Source organism: Apodemus sylvaticus, chromosome 14 (assembly GCF_947179515.1).
Source record: "Apodemus sylvaticus chromosome 14, mApoSyl1.1, whole genome shotgun sequence".
NCBI lineage: Eukaryota > Metazoa > Chordata > Mammalia > Rodentia > Muridae > Apodemus > Apodemus sylvaticus.
In genome coordinates this window covers 49282230-49296407 of record NC_067485.1, presented here as the reverse complement: position 1 = coordinate 49296407, position 14178 = coordinate 49282230, and the positions used below count along the sequence as shown (strand labels likewise).

Sequence of the window (14178 nt, the reverse complement as noted above, 5' to 3'; positions counted from 1 at the left end):
GACTGTGTCTGTCTGTAAGCCTGTGTGTGTGCTGCCTGTATGCAGCCAATGTGTGGCAGCCTGTAGGCAGCCTATGTGCAGGAGCGTGTTTGAGTCCCTACCTGCTCAGAATGTGTCCTAACTACCTGTGTTTCCTCAAAATCTCTTCAATCTCCTCGCCTCTGGAAACCCTTCTTCTCTGCTGACATAGAAGCATGGACATCACACAAAATGTCAGGGTTGCTTGTTTTGTTTTATTCTGTTTAATTAATATTAAATTAAGTACATTTAAGCTTATAGTCCCTCTTTCAACACTGAATTTATGTTCCAGGTTCAAGTCTCAAGATTTTTGTACATATCTATTAAAAAAAAAACATGGTGACCAATTAGAGGAATTTTTAAAAATAAATTCTTAATTCAATTCCCAAAACATTTAACACCTCTTTTTAGAAATCCCTAAAATGGGACATTTAATCTCACAATGATTCACTATAGTAAACTCTAAAATTAAGTAGGCTCACAACCCTATATCTGAGATTTCATTTAAGGGATCAAATCAGCCAGCGATGGCTGGAGCATTGCGCAAACTGTGCTTTTGTTCATGAGAAAGCAGCACAGAACTGTTAACAATGACTTTCTGGACTGAATCCAAGAGACACTGGCTTTACATCAGTAACAGTTTCCCAAAGTTTAAAAGTTATTATGTATGTCATTCCAAACCACATTTTTTGTCCTTTAGGATTTTTTGAGTCTTTAAAATTAGCTCACGTAAATATTTCTGTTTTTTAAAATAACTTTTCCTTCCCCCACTTAATTCCATCTGTCCTTCAAGATTCATGACAAGTGGGACTGCCTGCAGGAAGTCTTCCCTGGCTTACATTGGCTAAAACATTAGTCCCTTCTCTGAAACTCCGCAGCATACTGACCACCCTGGCACTAGCCACACACTGCTGGTGTGGAGTCACTCACTGCTTTATGCATTTGTTTTCCTAATTATACCAGAAACTCCTCAGAAGACAAAGCTTCACATTTCATCCCAGTGTCTGCTGAACCAGGGTATCTAGACAAAGGCCAAAGAATGTTAGTAATGCAGGGGGGAGGCTGGGAATGCTATGAATGTTATTTCTAAGTTCTCCATTGTTCTCTTTTCCTTCTGTCTCATTTCAGGACTTCCTGATATTTCTCCCCAAACTACAACACATCATCTCCATCCTCCTTGTCTAAGACCCGAACACACATAAGGACTTTCTCTCTTGTGGTCCCATCTATTACAAGTCACACAAGTTGATGAGTCTGTTGTTCCTGAGCATCACAAAGATGGGATGTATTTGTGTTTGCCAAAACCTGGACAAATCTGTTCCTTGTACTCTTTGGGCTTTAGCTAAGGTTTAATATGTTTTAGCTTTACCTGGTGTTCAACATTAGCAGCTGGGTAAACAGAGTTTCTGTAACACTCAGGATAAAATGGCAAGCTCAAGGGGAAAGTCTTCCACATTACAAAAAGAAAAAAAAGATTTGCTGGCAGGCACAGTAGGGACTTAGGAACACCTGAGAGCCCTGGAGGGAACTGTGTGAGCTGGCTACAGAAAGAGTTGATGACCAAAGCAGGCAGCTGAGTCTCAGAGAAAGCCTCCAATGGTAGTCTAAGAGAAGAGTCCAAAAAAAACCTCCCACAGGCCCTTAGAGCAATCTAAGAATTCCACTGTGTACAAAGGGAATTCCTGATTCTGCAGACTTCACATGAATCCTACAGTGGCAAAGATGGAAATAGTCATTGCTGAGGAAAATTCTTGGAAGATTATGAACCACAGTAGGAAATTCATGTGTCTGTTGAGGAGCATATACTTGTAAAAATCTGGTAATGCCTCAGTTCTCAGTTTGGGGTGTCAAATTGAGTGCAAGAACGGAGTTTCTTATGAGTCCATCATGCCTAGAGTTTATTTTTAAAGTTATCTGTACTGCTAATTCATTCTCAGAAATCCAGGCCCAGTTTTACAATTCTAAAGATGAGAGTATATATAAGCACATAAGCATAGTACCTATTCCCATAATAGACAACAGGCAAAGCCCTGCTATAGTCACATGTTGATATAACATTTGATCAAAAAAATATGCGTCTACTTCGAAAGGGATTGGCAAATACTACAAAAATAGTATTTATATTAATATATTTAAAAAGACAATAAATGAACTCCAGTTGTAATATTTTTTGAAGCAAAAAGAAGGTTTTTTTGGATTTAGAAAATTTATTTCATATTTCAAATCTTACATAGTAATACAGATATTAAAATTCAGACTGATGGTCAGACATTGTTTTTAAAGAAGTCATTATATGAAAAACATGCTCAAAACAACTGCAAAAACATTTGTCTTCTAGAAAGTCTGCCAGTGTCCATAGAGCTAGGCACTTTGTCTATATTTTTATGCCATTTCCCAAAATTCAGAAGAGTCTTTGGGATGTCACAGGTATTCTCTATTTGTAAAGGTAAATGAGTGAGTGGATGAGAGAGTAAGTAAATTTGGGGGAGTCCAGTATTGAGTACTAGATGTTACCAGGGAAATTGGGGTTTCTTTGAGGATTCTTAGTCTTCTTTATTATTTTTTTCCACAGGGAATCTTATATTTTATTGCAATGTTTGTCTTTGTTAACTCTATAAAACTGGAATTTGTATATATGTTAAACAGCATCATTTACATTTCTCATGAAATTTTTGTGATAATAAGAAATATAGGAAACTATATAAAAATAAAATAGATTACAATTCACCTGCCATTCTTTAAAAATCCAGTGTAAAAATAAGTTATTGCATCTCAGATTTCTTTAGTTTTGTTTCGGTATGGATTATTTTCTTATTGGTTCTATATTTTGTTGATCTTGGGAGATATTCATTTCTTTATTTACTTTTGAGTGTCATGTTTTTTCTTCATAATGAAAGTTTTGACTATATAAATTGTATGTGTGCGTGTGTGTGTGTGTGTGTGTGTGTGTGTGTGTGTGTGTGTGTGTTGAGTGAAATATCTACTTAAAATAAGTTTTTTATGGTGTAACTGATCCACCCATTCTACTTTAATACTATATCATTTTCATACCTTTCATGCCTAAAATATTTTATGTTATAATTAGCAAACTGCCATTTTAAGTCTATTAGAAAAATCTGACAAGGCAAAAAGACATTGAGACAATGCTCAACTCATAGAAACTGTAAATCTCCATTAAATATGAGCTATTAGTTAATATCTATACCTAACTATGGAAAATACATTATGTTTATCAATGCCATATTTTATACGACTCCATTTATTTTAATAGACATGTTATAAAGTTTATTTCATTTAGTTTTGTATTCGATTTATTTATTTTTTGTTTTTAATGTCATCTCACCAGTGTGCAGATTCATGGTATCGACATCTTACAGCATTGTCATTGTGCATATTGTATAGAAAAAAGAAACTGGGGAAGACCCTTGAGGACATCGGTACAGGGAGAAAGTTTCTGAACAGAACACCAATAGCGTATGCTCTAAGATCAAGAATTGACAAATGGGACCTCATAAAATTACAAAGTTTCTGTAAGGCAAAGGACACCATCAAGAGGACAAATCGGCAACTAACAAATTGGGAAAAGATCTTCACCAATCCTACAACAGATAGAGGGCTAATATCCAATATATATAAAGAACTCAAGAAGTTAGACTCTAGAAAACCAAACAACCCTATTAAAAAATGGGGTACAGAGTTAAACAAAGAATTCTCACCTGAAGAACTTCGGATGGCGGAGAAGCATCTTAAAAAATGCTCAACTTCATTAATCATCAGGGAAATGCAAATCAAAACAACCCTGAGATTTCATCTTACACCAGTCAGAATGGCTAAGATCAAAAACTCAGGAGACAGCAGGTGTTGGAGAGGGTGTGGAGAAAGAGGAACACTCCTCCACTGCTGGTGGGGTTGCAAATTGGTACAACCACTCTGGAAATCAGTCTGGCAGTTCCTCCAAAAACTGGGCACCTCACTTCCAGAAGATCCTGCTATACCACTCCTGGGCATATGCCCAGAGGATTCCCCACCATGTAATAAGGATACATGCTCTACTATGTTCTTAGCAGCCCTATTTGTAATTGCCAGATGCTGGAAAGAACCCAGGTATCCCTCAACAGAAGAGTGGATGCAAAAAAAAGTGGTATATATACACAATGGAGTACTATTCAGCCATTAGAAACAATTAATTCATGAAATTCTTAGGCAAATGGATGGAGTTAGAGAACATCATACTAAGTGAGGTAACCCAAACTCAAAAGATCAATCATGGTATGCACTCACTAATAAGTGGATATTAGCCTAGAAATTTGGAATACCCAAAACACAATCCACACATCAAATGAGGTACAAGCAGAATGGAGGAGTGGCCCCTTGTTCTGGAAAGACTCAGTGAAGCAGTATTTGGCAAAACCAGAACAGGAAAGTGGGAAGGGGTAGGTGGGAGGACAGGGGGATAGAAGGGGGATTACGGGACTTTCGGGGAGTGGGGGGCTAGAAAAGGGGAAATCATTTGAAATGTAAATAAAAAATTATATCAAATAATAAAAAAAAGAAAAGAAAATTGCTAACTCAATGATTTCCAAAATGTCTTCAAGAAATAATAATATATTACAAGAAATTATAAGAAATTATAAGATAAAAGGATATGGGGACATTTTAAATCATAAAATATTTTAATATATACATTCAGCTTTCAAACAGATATATACATATCTTTTGATCTACAAAAAATAAGCCTATACAGGTTGCTCATGATTTGTGATGATTCGAGAATCCTTTGCACATTTTATGATGGGAGAATGTAACTAACTTTTAGTAGAAATCATTCTAAACAGTTCACATTTTGACTTAATCTGGGGTAGCAATTCCTGGTGTGTTCCTGCCTTGGTGTTGGAAGCAGGAGCTGTGGAGCCCAAGCAGAAGTCTCTGGCTCACTGCAGTGCACCCTGTGGTTAAGATCTGGTGTTCAGCTTCAATGTGTATGTGGGCTTTCTATTGTTTTTGTTGCTATTGAAGACCAGCCTTAGTCCATGGTGATATGACAGGGTGCATGGGATTATTTAAATCTTCTTGTATCTGTTGAAGTCTGTTTTGGGACCAATTATATGGTCAGTTTTGGAGAAGGTACCATGAGGTGTTGAGAAGAAGGTATATTCTTTTGTTTTGGAACAAAATGTTCTTTAGATATCTGTTAAATCCATTGGATTAAAAAACTTCTGTTAGTTTCACTGTGTCTCTGTTTAGTTTCTGTTTCCATGATCTGTCCATTGGTGAGCAGGGGATGTTGAAGTCTCTCACTATTATTGTGTGAGGTGCAATGTATGTTTTTAGCTTTAGAAAAGTTTCTTTTATGAATGTGGGTACCCTTGCATTTGGAGCATAGATGTTCAGAATTGAGAGTTCTTCTTGGTAGATGTTTCCTTTGATAAATATGAAGTGTCCTTCCTTATCTTTTTTTGATAACTTTTAGTTGAAAGTCAATTTTATTTGATATTAGAATCCTTGTTCTTAGGACCATTTGCTTGGAAAATTGTTTTCCAGCCCTTACACTAAGATAGTGTCTGTCTTTGACACTGAGGTGCATTTCCTGTATGCAGCAAAATGCTGGGTCCTGTTTATGTATCCAGTCTGTTAGTCTATGTCTTTTTACTGGGGAATTGAGTCCATCGATATTAAGAGATATTAAGGCATAGTAATTGTTGCTTCCAGTTATTTTTGTTGTTAGAGGTGGAACTATGTTTGGGTGGCTATCTTCTTTTCGGTTTGTTGAAAAAAAGAGTATTTCTTACCTTTTCTAGAGAGTAGTTTACCTCCTGGTATTGGAGTTTTCAATCTATTATCCTTTGTAGGACTGGATTTGTGGAAAGATATCGTGTAAATTTGGTTTTGTCATGGATTATCTTGGTTTCTCCATCTATGGTAATTGAGAGCTTTGTTGAATATAGTAACCTGGGCTGGCATTTGTGTTCTCTTAGGTCTGCCCAGAATCTTCTAGCTTTCATAGTCTCTGGTGAGAAGTCTGGTATAATTCTGATAGGTCTACCTTTATATGTTACTTGACCTTTTTCCCTTACTGCTTTTAGTATTTGTTCTTTGTTTTGTACATTTGGTGTTTTGACTATTATGTGATAGGAGAAATTTCTTTTCTGGTATAATCTATTTGGCGTTCTGTAGGCTTCTTGTATGTTTATGGGCATCTCTGTCTTTAGGTTAGGGAAGTTTTCTTCTATAATTTTGTTGAAGATGTTTATTGGACCTTTAAGTTGGGAATCTTCACTCTCTTCTATACCTGTTATCCTTAGGTTTGGTCTTCTCATTGTGTTCTGGATTTCCTGGATGTTCTGGTTAGGAGTTGTTTTCATTTTTCATTTTCTTTGACTGTTATGTCAATGTTTTCTATGGTATCTTCTGCACCTGAGAGTCTCTCTTCTAGCTCTTGTATTCTATTGGTGATGCCTGTATCTATGACTTCTGATCGTTTTCCTAGGTTTTCTATCTCCTATTTTTTTATTGTTTCTGTTTCAGTTTTTAGATCCCAGAATGTTTTGTTCAATTCCTTTACCTGTTTTGTTTTGTTTTCCTGTAATTCTTTAAGGAATTTATATTTTTCCTCTTTAAGAGCTTTTAGCTGTTTACCTTTGTTTTCCTGTATTTCTTTAATTGAGTTTTATGTCTTTCTTAAAGTCCTCTATCATCATCTTGAGATGTGACTTTAAATCTGTGTCTTGCTTTTCTGGTGTGTTGGGGTATCCAGGGCTCACTGTAATGGAAGAACTGGGTTCTGATGATGCCAAGTAGCCTTGGTTTCTGTTGCTTATGTTATTGCTCTTGTCTCTCACAATCTGGATATCTCTGGTATTAGCTGGTCATGCTGTCTCTGATTGTGGCTTATCCCTCCTGAAAGCCTGTGTATCAGTACTCCTGGGAGATCAGTTCTCTCCAGGATGAATTTGGGTAAGGAGAGTTGTGGCACATGGATATCTCCATGGTGCAGACAGAATCCTGAAAGATCCTGTCCCCAGCTGTTGCTTGGTTCCTGTTTTCTAATGACTCTGGGCTGGTCCCTCTTAGGCCAGGAATTTGAGCAGAAGTGATGGTGTTACCTGTGCTCACAGGTGTACCAGCACTCCTGGAGGACCCAGTTCTCTCCCAGCAATATTTGGGTACTTGGTGCTGTGACACAGGAACAGCTCCAGGCACAGACAGAAACCAGAAGAATCCTGTCCCAGGCTGCTCCTTGGTTCCTACGTCCTTAGGTCACTGGTGAGGTCCCTCAGTGAAGAAGTGGTGGTCTTTTCTGTGTTCACAAGTGTGCTAGCACTCCTGGTAGACCAGTTCTCTCCCAGCAGTATTTGGGTATGGAGTGCTATGGTAAAGGATCAGCTCTGGGCACTGTGGCCCAGGATCAGCTACAGGTGCAGAAAAACCAGAAGGCATTAGTTTTCTTAATAATAGAACATAAGAACAATTCAGATGAAAGGTCAGGGACAATTTTATTAGCATCTAATAGAAAAACCACAAGTAGTCTAGCTGAAAACCTCAGTAGCTGCCTGGAGTTGGGGGTTGGGTGGATAGAGAAAGCAGGAAAGCAAGGCCCTGGGGGTTAGGTAAGGAGGTTCAGCAAGATGAGGCATTAGGGAGGTACCTTAAGAGAAAGAGTGAAAAAGCCCAAGGTTCTGGGGAAAGTTAACTTAGGTCCTGGTCCATATACAAAAGACAAAGAAGAGAAAGGAAAACTTGCACCTTTCTGAATCAGAGAATCCATGGCAACTGTAGACAGAATAAGAATTCTGGGGAGACAAAGTACATAATCTTATTAAGAGGATAATTATCCCTCCTAGCTCCTTAGCATGGCATTAACCGAACCCACCTGTTTGTGGTGTGGCTCCTTAACTAGGTGATTTACTGGCCCTACTGAATTAAATCTTATGTTTTTGGGTATGTTGAAATACTAGGTGCTCCCTAAAATCAGCATTCCCTTAATGGGCCTCAACAGAGCCCAAGTAAGGTTCCTTTAAAAGAAGTATTTGCTATGGAATCTCCTGAGTTTCCATGGCCTCTCCACTGAAATAAATGGGAGTTTTCTGGGCTCTAGGTTACTGGAATACTTTGAACTTTCTAGCAAGTAAAGATTTTCTGCAAAGCTAACTCATTTTTTAACCCCCTATCAAAAAACTACAATTGCTTTATTTCACAATTTAAGCATCACCCTGACTATAAAGCCAGTCTTTGTTTTCATGATTTGATGTAATTTTCGCCTCTCTCAATGTCTATGCCCCTTGGCCTTCCCCTTGCTTCCCTAGCCTAGGACACAGCATCTTGAACTGTTTCTTGAACTTCATCACATGCCCTCAGCCTTAGAAACTTCTTCCAGGGGTCTGCTGATGCCCTTCTCTCAATTCCTACAGGCCTCTGTTCACACTCCATTTTATCAGCCTGGCCTCTTGATGCATGGATAAGGATGAGGCTAACATCATCCTCAACTTTTGGTACTGGTCCTCTCCCTTTCCTCACTGTCTTTCAGTTATCTACTTTCCTGGTTTATTTATCTCCAATCCTTATAACTTATTTATTAAGCAAGAGCCTCCAGACAGTGCATGTTGAACTAATAAACAATACAGATTTGCTATGTGTCACTGCAAGAGAGAAATATGGTGTATGCAAATGGTACATGAAAGGGCATAAGCAAGTGGACCCATGGTGTTTCTAGTCCCGGGTTTCAGCACCAATGAAGGGGGCTTAAGCAAAACCACATGAAGGGGCTTAAAAAGAGAGGATTGGGAGTTTAGAGAAATGTGGCACAGCAGTGTGGGGGAAGAGGGTGCCCAGGCAGGCCCTTGTCCAGGTACCTCTTCCCCCTGAGAGACCACACATACACACACACACACACAGAGGCATGGTATGGAATAGAGTTTATTCAAGGTAGAGGTTGGAAGTTAGTGGTATAGTGGAAGTAGAGAAAGACAGGTAGGTGTGGGGTGGAGCTTAGACAGAATACCAACAGTACAGTCCTTAAAATACCTTTATTATCCATACATTGTGTGAACAGTCTGTGGTGGTTTGAATGAGAATGGCCATCACAGACTCAGATTTGAATGCTCGATCCCCAGTTGGTAGAACTGTTTGTTAAGGTTTAAGAGATGTGTCTCTTTATTGGAGGTTTGTCACTGAGGGTGGGCTTTGGAGTTTCAAAAGCCCACACCTCTCCCTCTCACTCCCCACCCATCTCTGCCTCCTGTTTGTGGAAAGGGATACGAGCTCACAGGTATTGCTCTAGCACCATGCCTGCCTGTCTAAAACGATGCTTCCTCCCATGATAGTCATGGACTAACCCTCTGAATCTTGGTCATAGGATCACTTCACAGCAACTGAAAATTAAAACATTTCCTAAAACTTCAGGACTGGCGTCTGTGAAAAAGAAAAATAATCACCTGTATCAGGTTTGAGCTTGGCTGATAGCTAGCAAACACAGTCCTTCTCCTTCCCTTCTCTCTACGTATTAATGTATCTCTATTTCCATGGGACATTAAGAAATGTTTCAGAATTCTGAAATGATTGAAAGGAAACTTCTTAGGTCAATATCAGAATACCGAACAATGCAGACCACGAGCAATGCCATCCCCAGGACTAATGCCCATTTTACTTGTATTTGACTACATATGAGCCTGAAATGAGCCTAGATATGACTGGATGCTTTCTCTCCTAAAGGTACCATTATCTGTTTGAGAAGCCAGGAAGAAATATGAGTGTGGCTTCATAGCAATGTAGAAATGGCCATGCAGCTACATCTGGTTCAAGACATGCTAAGTCTGGGAAAGAAGATAGAACACATAAAAAGTGTGTGTGGGCAGAGTAGGGGCTCCCACTGAAATGGGTTAGATACCAACAAAGAGGAAGTTTTCATGATATCAGACTATGAAGGACCCTTGATTTCAAACTGAATCAACTGGACTTTGTCTTAAATTTGTGGAAAGCCAGCAAATGTTCACAATACTGGAAAAATGTAGATCATAAATGAGAATGACAAGCCTCAAGGCATGGGTAAAGACATCTGAACGCTGACCACTAAATAGTATTAACTCCCAGGTAGTGCTCATTCAGAGAGACAAAGGATGTGCTTGTAGGTGAGAATGAATAGACATGCTAATCTTTCCTCCTCCCAGCTATTTGACATACCCTGGATGAGAAAGTATTGGGAGTATTAACAGTCATACAAATCTTAAGATAATGCCAAAAAATAAGCACACAAAAAGAAGGGACTGTAAAAACTGGCCCTGCAAAAAACAAGCAAGCAAACAAACAAACCCAAAACAACAACAAAAAAAGCACCCCAAGTGAAGAATTCCCAACATTTTCTATGACCATCACTAGATTCTTCATTTCAGTATATTTTTTGATTCTTTCTTGAATCTGAATAGAAAAATAATGAGACTATGAGTTAAAATGTTTAAATGCCTCTCTTCTCTCTCTCTCTCTCTCTCTCTCTCTCTCTCTCTCTCTCTCTCTTTCTCTGTGTGTGTGTGTTTACATCAAAAGGGATTTTTTTAATTTATCTATTACAGAGTTTGCTAGAAGTCGCTGCACAGTACAATTCTACAACTGAATTTATCGAAGTTTTAGGGCACAAGAAATCCTAATTTTGTGTGCCCAGGTGCTAGTGACTTAATGGGATGATGCTTGCATCTGCCTGAGTTTATATCTTTCTTGGGACTTACTCTTCTCACAGCATGAACATGATTTATTTAGTCTATCAAAGAGCTTTTGATAAGTTTCTCACAAGTGCCTATTATTGAGATTTGGTAACCATGGTGTGAAAGGAAAAGTCCTATCAATGAATTAAATGAATTAAAAATGCTTTAGAGACAAAGAGGCAAAAAGTAGGAATGAATGGGTAATTCTCCTGTGGAGAAAGGTTAATCATTAAGGGCTATGAGGCTTTGCAGTAGAATCAGAATTATATTTAACTAATGATCAGGAAAGGGACACCCAATTCTCATTCCCATACTCTGTGTTCACTAGCCTCCACTGACACTAACAGCATTTGACACATGAAGGAGATACAGTGTAGAGGAAGTGTTTAAAATGCAGAAAGGCATACATGGGTAAAGGAATAGGAAAAAATTCACAGAAAAGTCTCATAACGCAGGACAACAATAATAGAAGTTTTGTTAGCATGACTTCACTTTCTAAGAACTTCAATTCATATTACATGGAACCACATGGGCATCTGAACAGCACCCTAAGTCGATGGCATGACAAAAGCAAATCTTTACCACTGAATGACAACAGCTGTGGGCATTTGGAGTCATAAAACACACAGAGACTATTTCTACAGACAGAAGTTTAGAAGTAAACAAAGTGAAATTTATATAAAGAGTGAGATTATTACTTATTTTTTACCCAAAATTCAAAATTTGGTATAACCTGACATAAATGGAAATTAAAGGCCAAACACACAATTAATATGAATCTTTTATGACTCGTTACTTATTCTGGTATTTCCCATCACAGCATCTCATTCCCACCAAGGGCTCAGAAAATATAATAAACTCTTAGTTTCACCTCCACATATTTGGGTTCCTTATCTGTAAAATGGGAACAATAGGACCTACTTGGTAGGAAGTCTGTAAGGGTTAAATGAAATGAGATATAGGACATTCAACACAGTGAAAACATAAGAAATGCTAAATTCCTGATGTGCTTGTTGCTAACTGAAGAGGGCAGGTCTGATGCTAACTTCCTGTTGCCCAATTAGTTCTTGATTTGTCAGTAAAGAAGGCCGGGGTCCATTTGCTGGGCAGAAGGTACAGGCGAGACTTCCTGGTCCCAGGGGGAAAAGGCAGATATAAGGATGGAGAGAGGAGTTTCTGCCATGCTTTGGAGGGAGAACACAGCAACCATGTGAGGTCTGGGGGTGGGGTGGGAGCTGGTCCTTGCTGCCACTACTACAGGCTGGTGGCTAGGTATGAGGAACAGGTGCTAGGTGGGACTAGCCACTGAAGTTTAGGGCAGATAGAGACAGAGATAATAAATTGTTAAGGGCATGCTTTTCCAGGTGGGAGATATCAGCACCCAGCAACTATGCCGAGAAGGCAAGTTGTAAAGGAACAAACTATGTGTGGGTTAGTCTTTTGTCTGAGGGCTCAAGGGAAGCCGGGTGCAGACTGGTACCTATACCCACTTTCTGGAGCAAAGGCAGGGAGAACAAAAGGGAAGCTGGATGGGGGCTCCAGAGCACAGTCACCTCCCAGAGCTGAAGGTAGTAGCATAAAACCACACATAGCAGCTAACAATTTATGATGTGCTAAATCCAAACAGTTACACACCACAGAGAAACAACCTAAGTTAACTTACTGTAGCTTTGTTTACACCATTGTTAGAAGTTGGTATTTGTAGTAAGCCACCTTTGATCATTCACCATTACAAGATGGCGCTGACCGGATGCAGCTCCCTGGTGGTAAACAACTTTAATACATGCGCAGTATGCTGTATATGTTATCACACTTATATGCTAATGAAGAATTCACTTAGTTCACCTATTAGGAAGCGGAAGCGGTGTACTATCTATCTTCTGCAGACGAGGCTGAAAGGCTATATAAGGGCAGCAGGGAGAGGGCTCGGGGGCCCCAGTAAGAAGAAAGAAAAAGTCCTAAATAAAGCATTGCAGAGAAGAACCTGGTTCTGTCACGTCTTTCCTTGCGGGGCAAGGCTGGGCGCGAGAGGTATTTAATAAAATATTTCAAAATAGATGCTTTCAAATATTTAAATGCTTAAAATCGAGATGCCTTTTCACTATTCAGTTTAGGATCTGGAAGAGAGTTACAAACTGATATAAAAGGGGCAGGGGGCATGCAACATCTCTGACTGGGAGAACCAGATGGTTCATTTGGGTATCAGGTTGAAGCTTACCGTGCTGATAGGATTTTCACAAGCTCTTTTCTATTCTGCACCCGAAGATGATTCGTTCTATACTTGCAATCATCAATCAATTCAGGCAAATTCAAGATCTAAAAGGAAATAAAAAAATAACTTATGCTTTACAAGTTCTTTATGGACTCTTAGGTCTTGGTTTGCTACAGCAGTCAGAATCTGCCTCCCCACTCTCTCCTTGTCTCCATAACTCTACAAGGGGATAGAAGCAGCAATATACACCTAAGGGAATCATACTGGTGAATTGCTCTTGTCAATTATACGAGAGTGCCTATATTCACTTATACAAAACCTACAGTCAACATATATCTCAGGACACAGACCTAGTTGTTCCGCATGTTAATAAAATGATGTTATCTATCCCAGGAGTCCTATTCAGAATATTGTATAAGGTGCTAACATAAAGGGAAAGCTGATGTATTTGTCCAAATTCTAGCTTTTCAAACAACATTAAATTAAAATATCTTCTTCCTACATGAGTGTCACTATTTTTCTTTAGTGTGTCTCCCTGAAGGAACACTGACTAGAAATGTTGTCATGCACTTTGTATTTGGCTGCTCCTTGCTAAAGGGAAAATCCATCTAGCAAACCCCATTGGACAGCCTGTAGCTTTAACAAGATCATAATGAAAGGACCAAGTGGATTTGGAAGAGAAAAGACATTTTGAAAGAATGTGTGGAGACAGAGTTTGGCAGTTGTGTTGGAAAGTCAGAAGTAGCATTTACGGGCTGGGAGCAAGCCAGGTGCCCTACGGAAAGCCTTACTTACCTCATTGATGTGTTTGCTTTCGATATAAACACTTAATTGTTTCACTTATTTCCCACTGTTTAAATAAATCCACTATTCATCTCACAAAGGAGAGAGAAGTAGAGAAGATTCCCCAGGGTCAAGAGACCACCCCAGCACTGCAATTCCTCTTTCCTATCTGCTACCTACTCCCTCTAAAAGCAAATGCTCTGCAGGGTTTTGAAAAGTGACACTGCATACAGTGTTCTTTCTAGAAATCTCCCGGTCACTGCACCTGATCCCAGAATTGGTCTCAAAACCTGACCTCATCTCAAATCTCCTTCTGAAGAGTAGGTCATCAAGAACAAGTACATTCCTCCCCTAAGAAACTGGCCAAATTCTCACGTTAGGCTGCATATAAAGCATACTACTGCCAGCTGTATAAAAATAAAGACACAAGGTGGTTGTGGTTTGGGGGGGCCTGAATGCCCATGTGTCCTCTGC

The 14178-nt window shown here is 39.1% G+C and overlaps 1 protein-coding gene across 1 annotated transcript in view; it reads right to left on the bottom strand.

Annotated features, from left to right (window-relative positions):
* The window catches only part of Sugct (succinyl-CoA:glutarate-CoA transferase), an 819151-nt gene that overhangs the window by 465836 nt on the left and 339137 nt on the right, over positions 1-14178 (bottom strand). The window contains exon 11 of the mRNA XM_052157285.1: positions 12928-13025. Within this exon, the coding sequence (XP_052013245.1) occupies positions 12928-13025 (98 nt within the window). The remainder of the gene's footprint in view (positions 1-12927; positions 13026-14178) is intronic.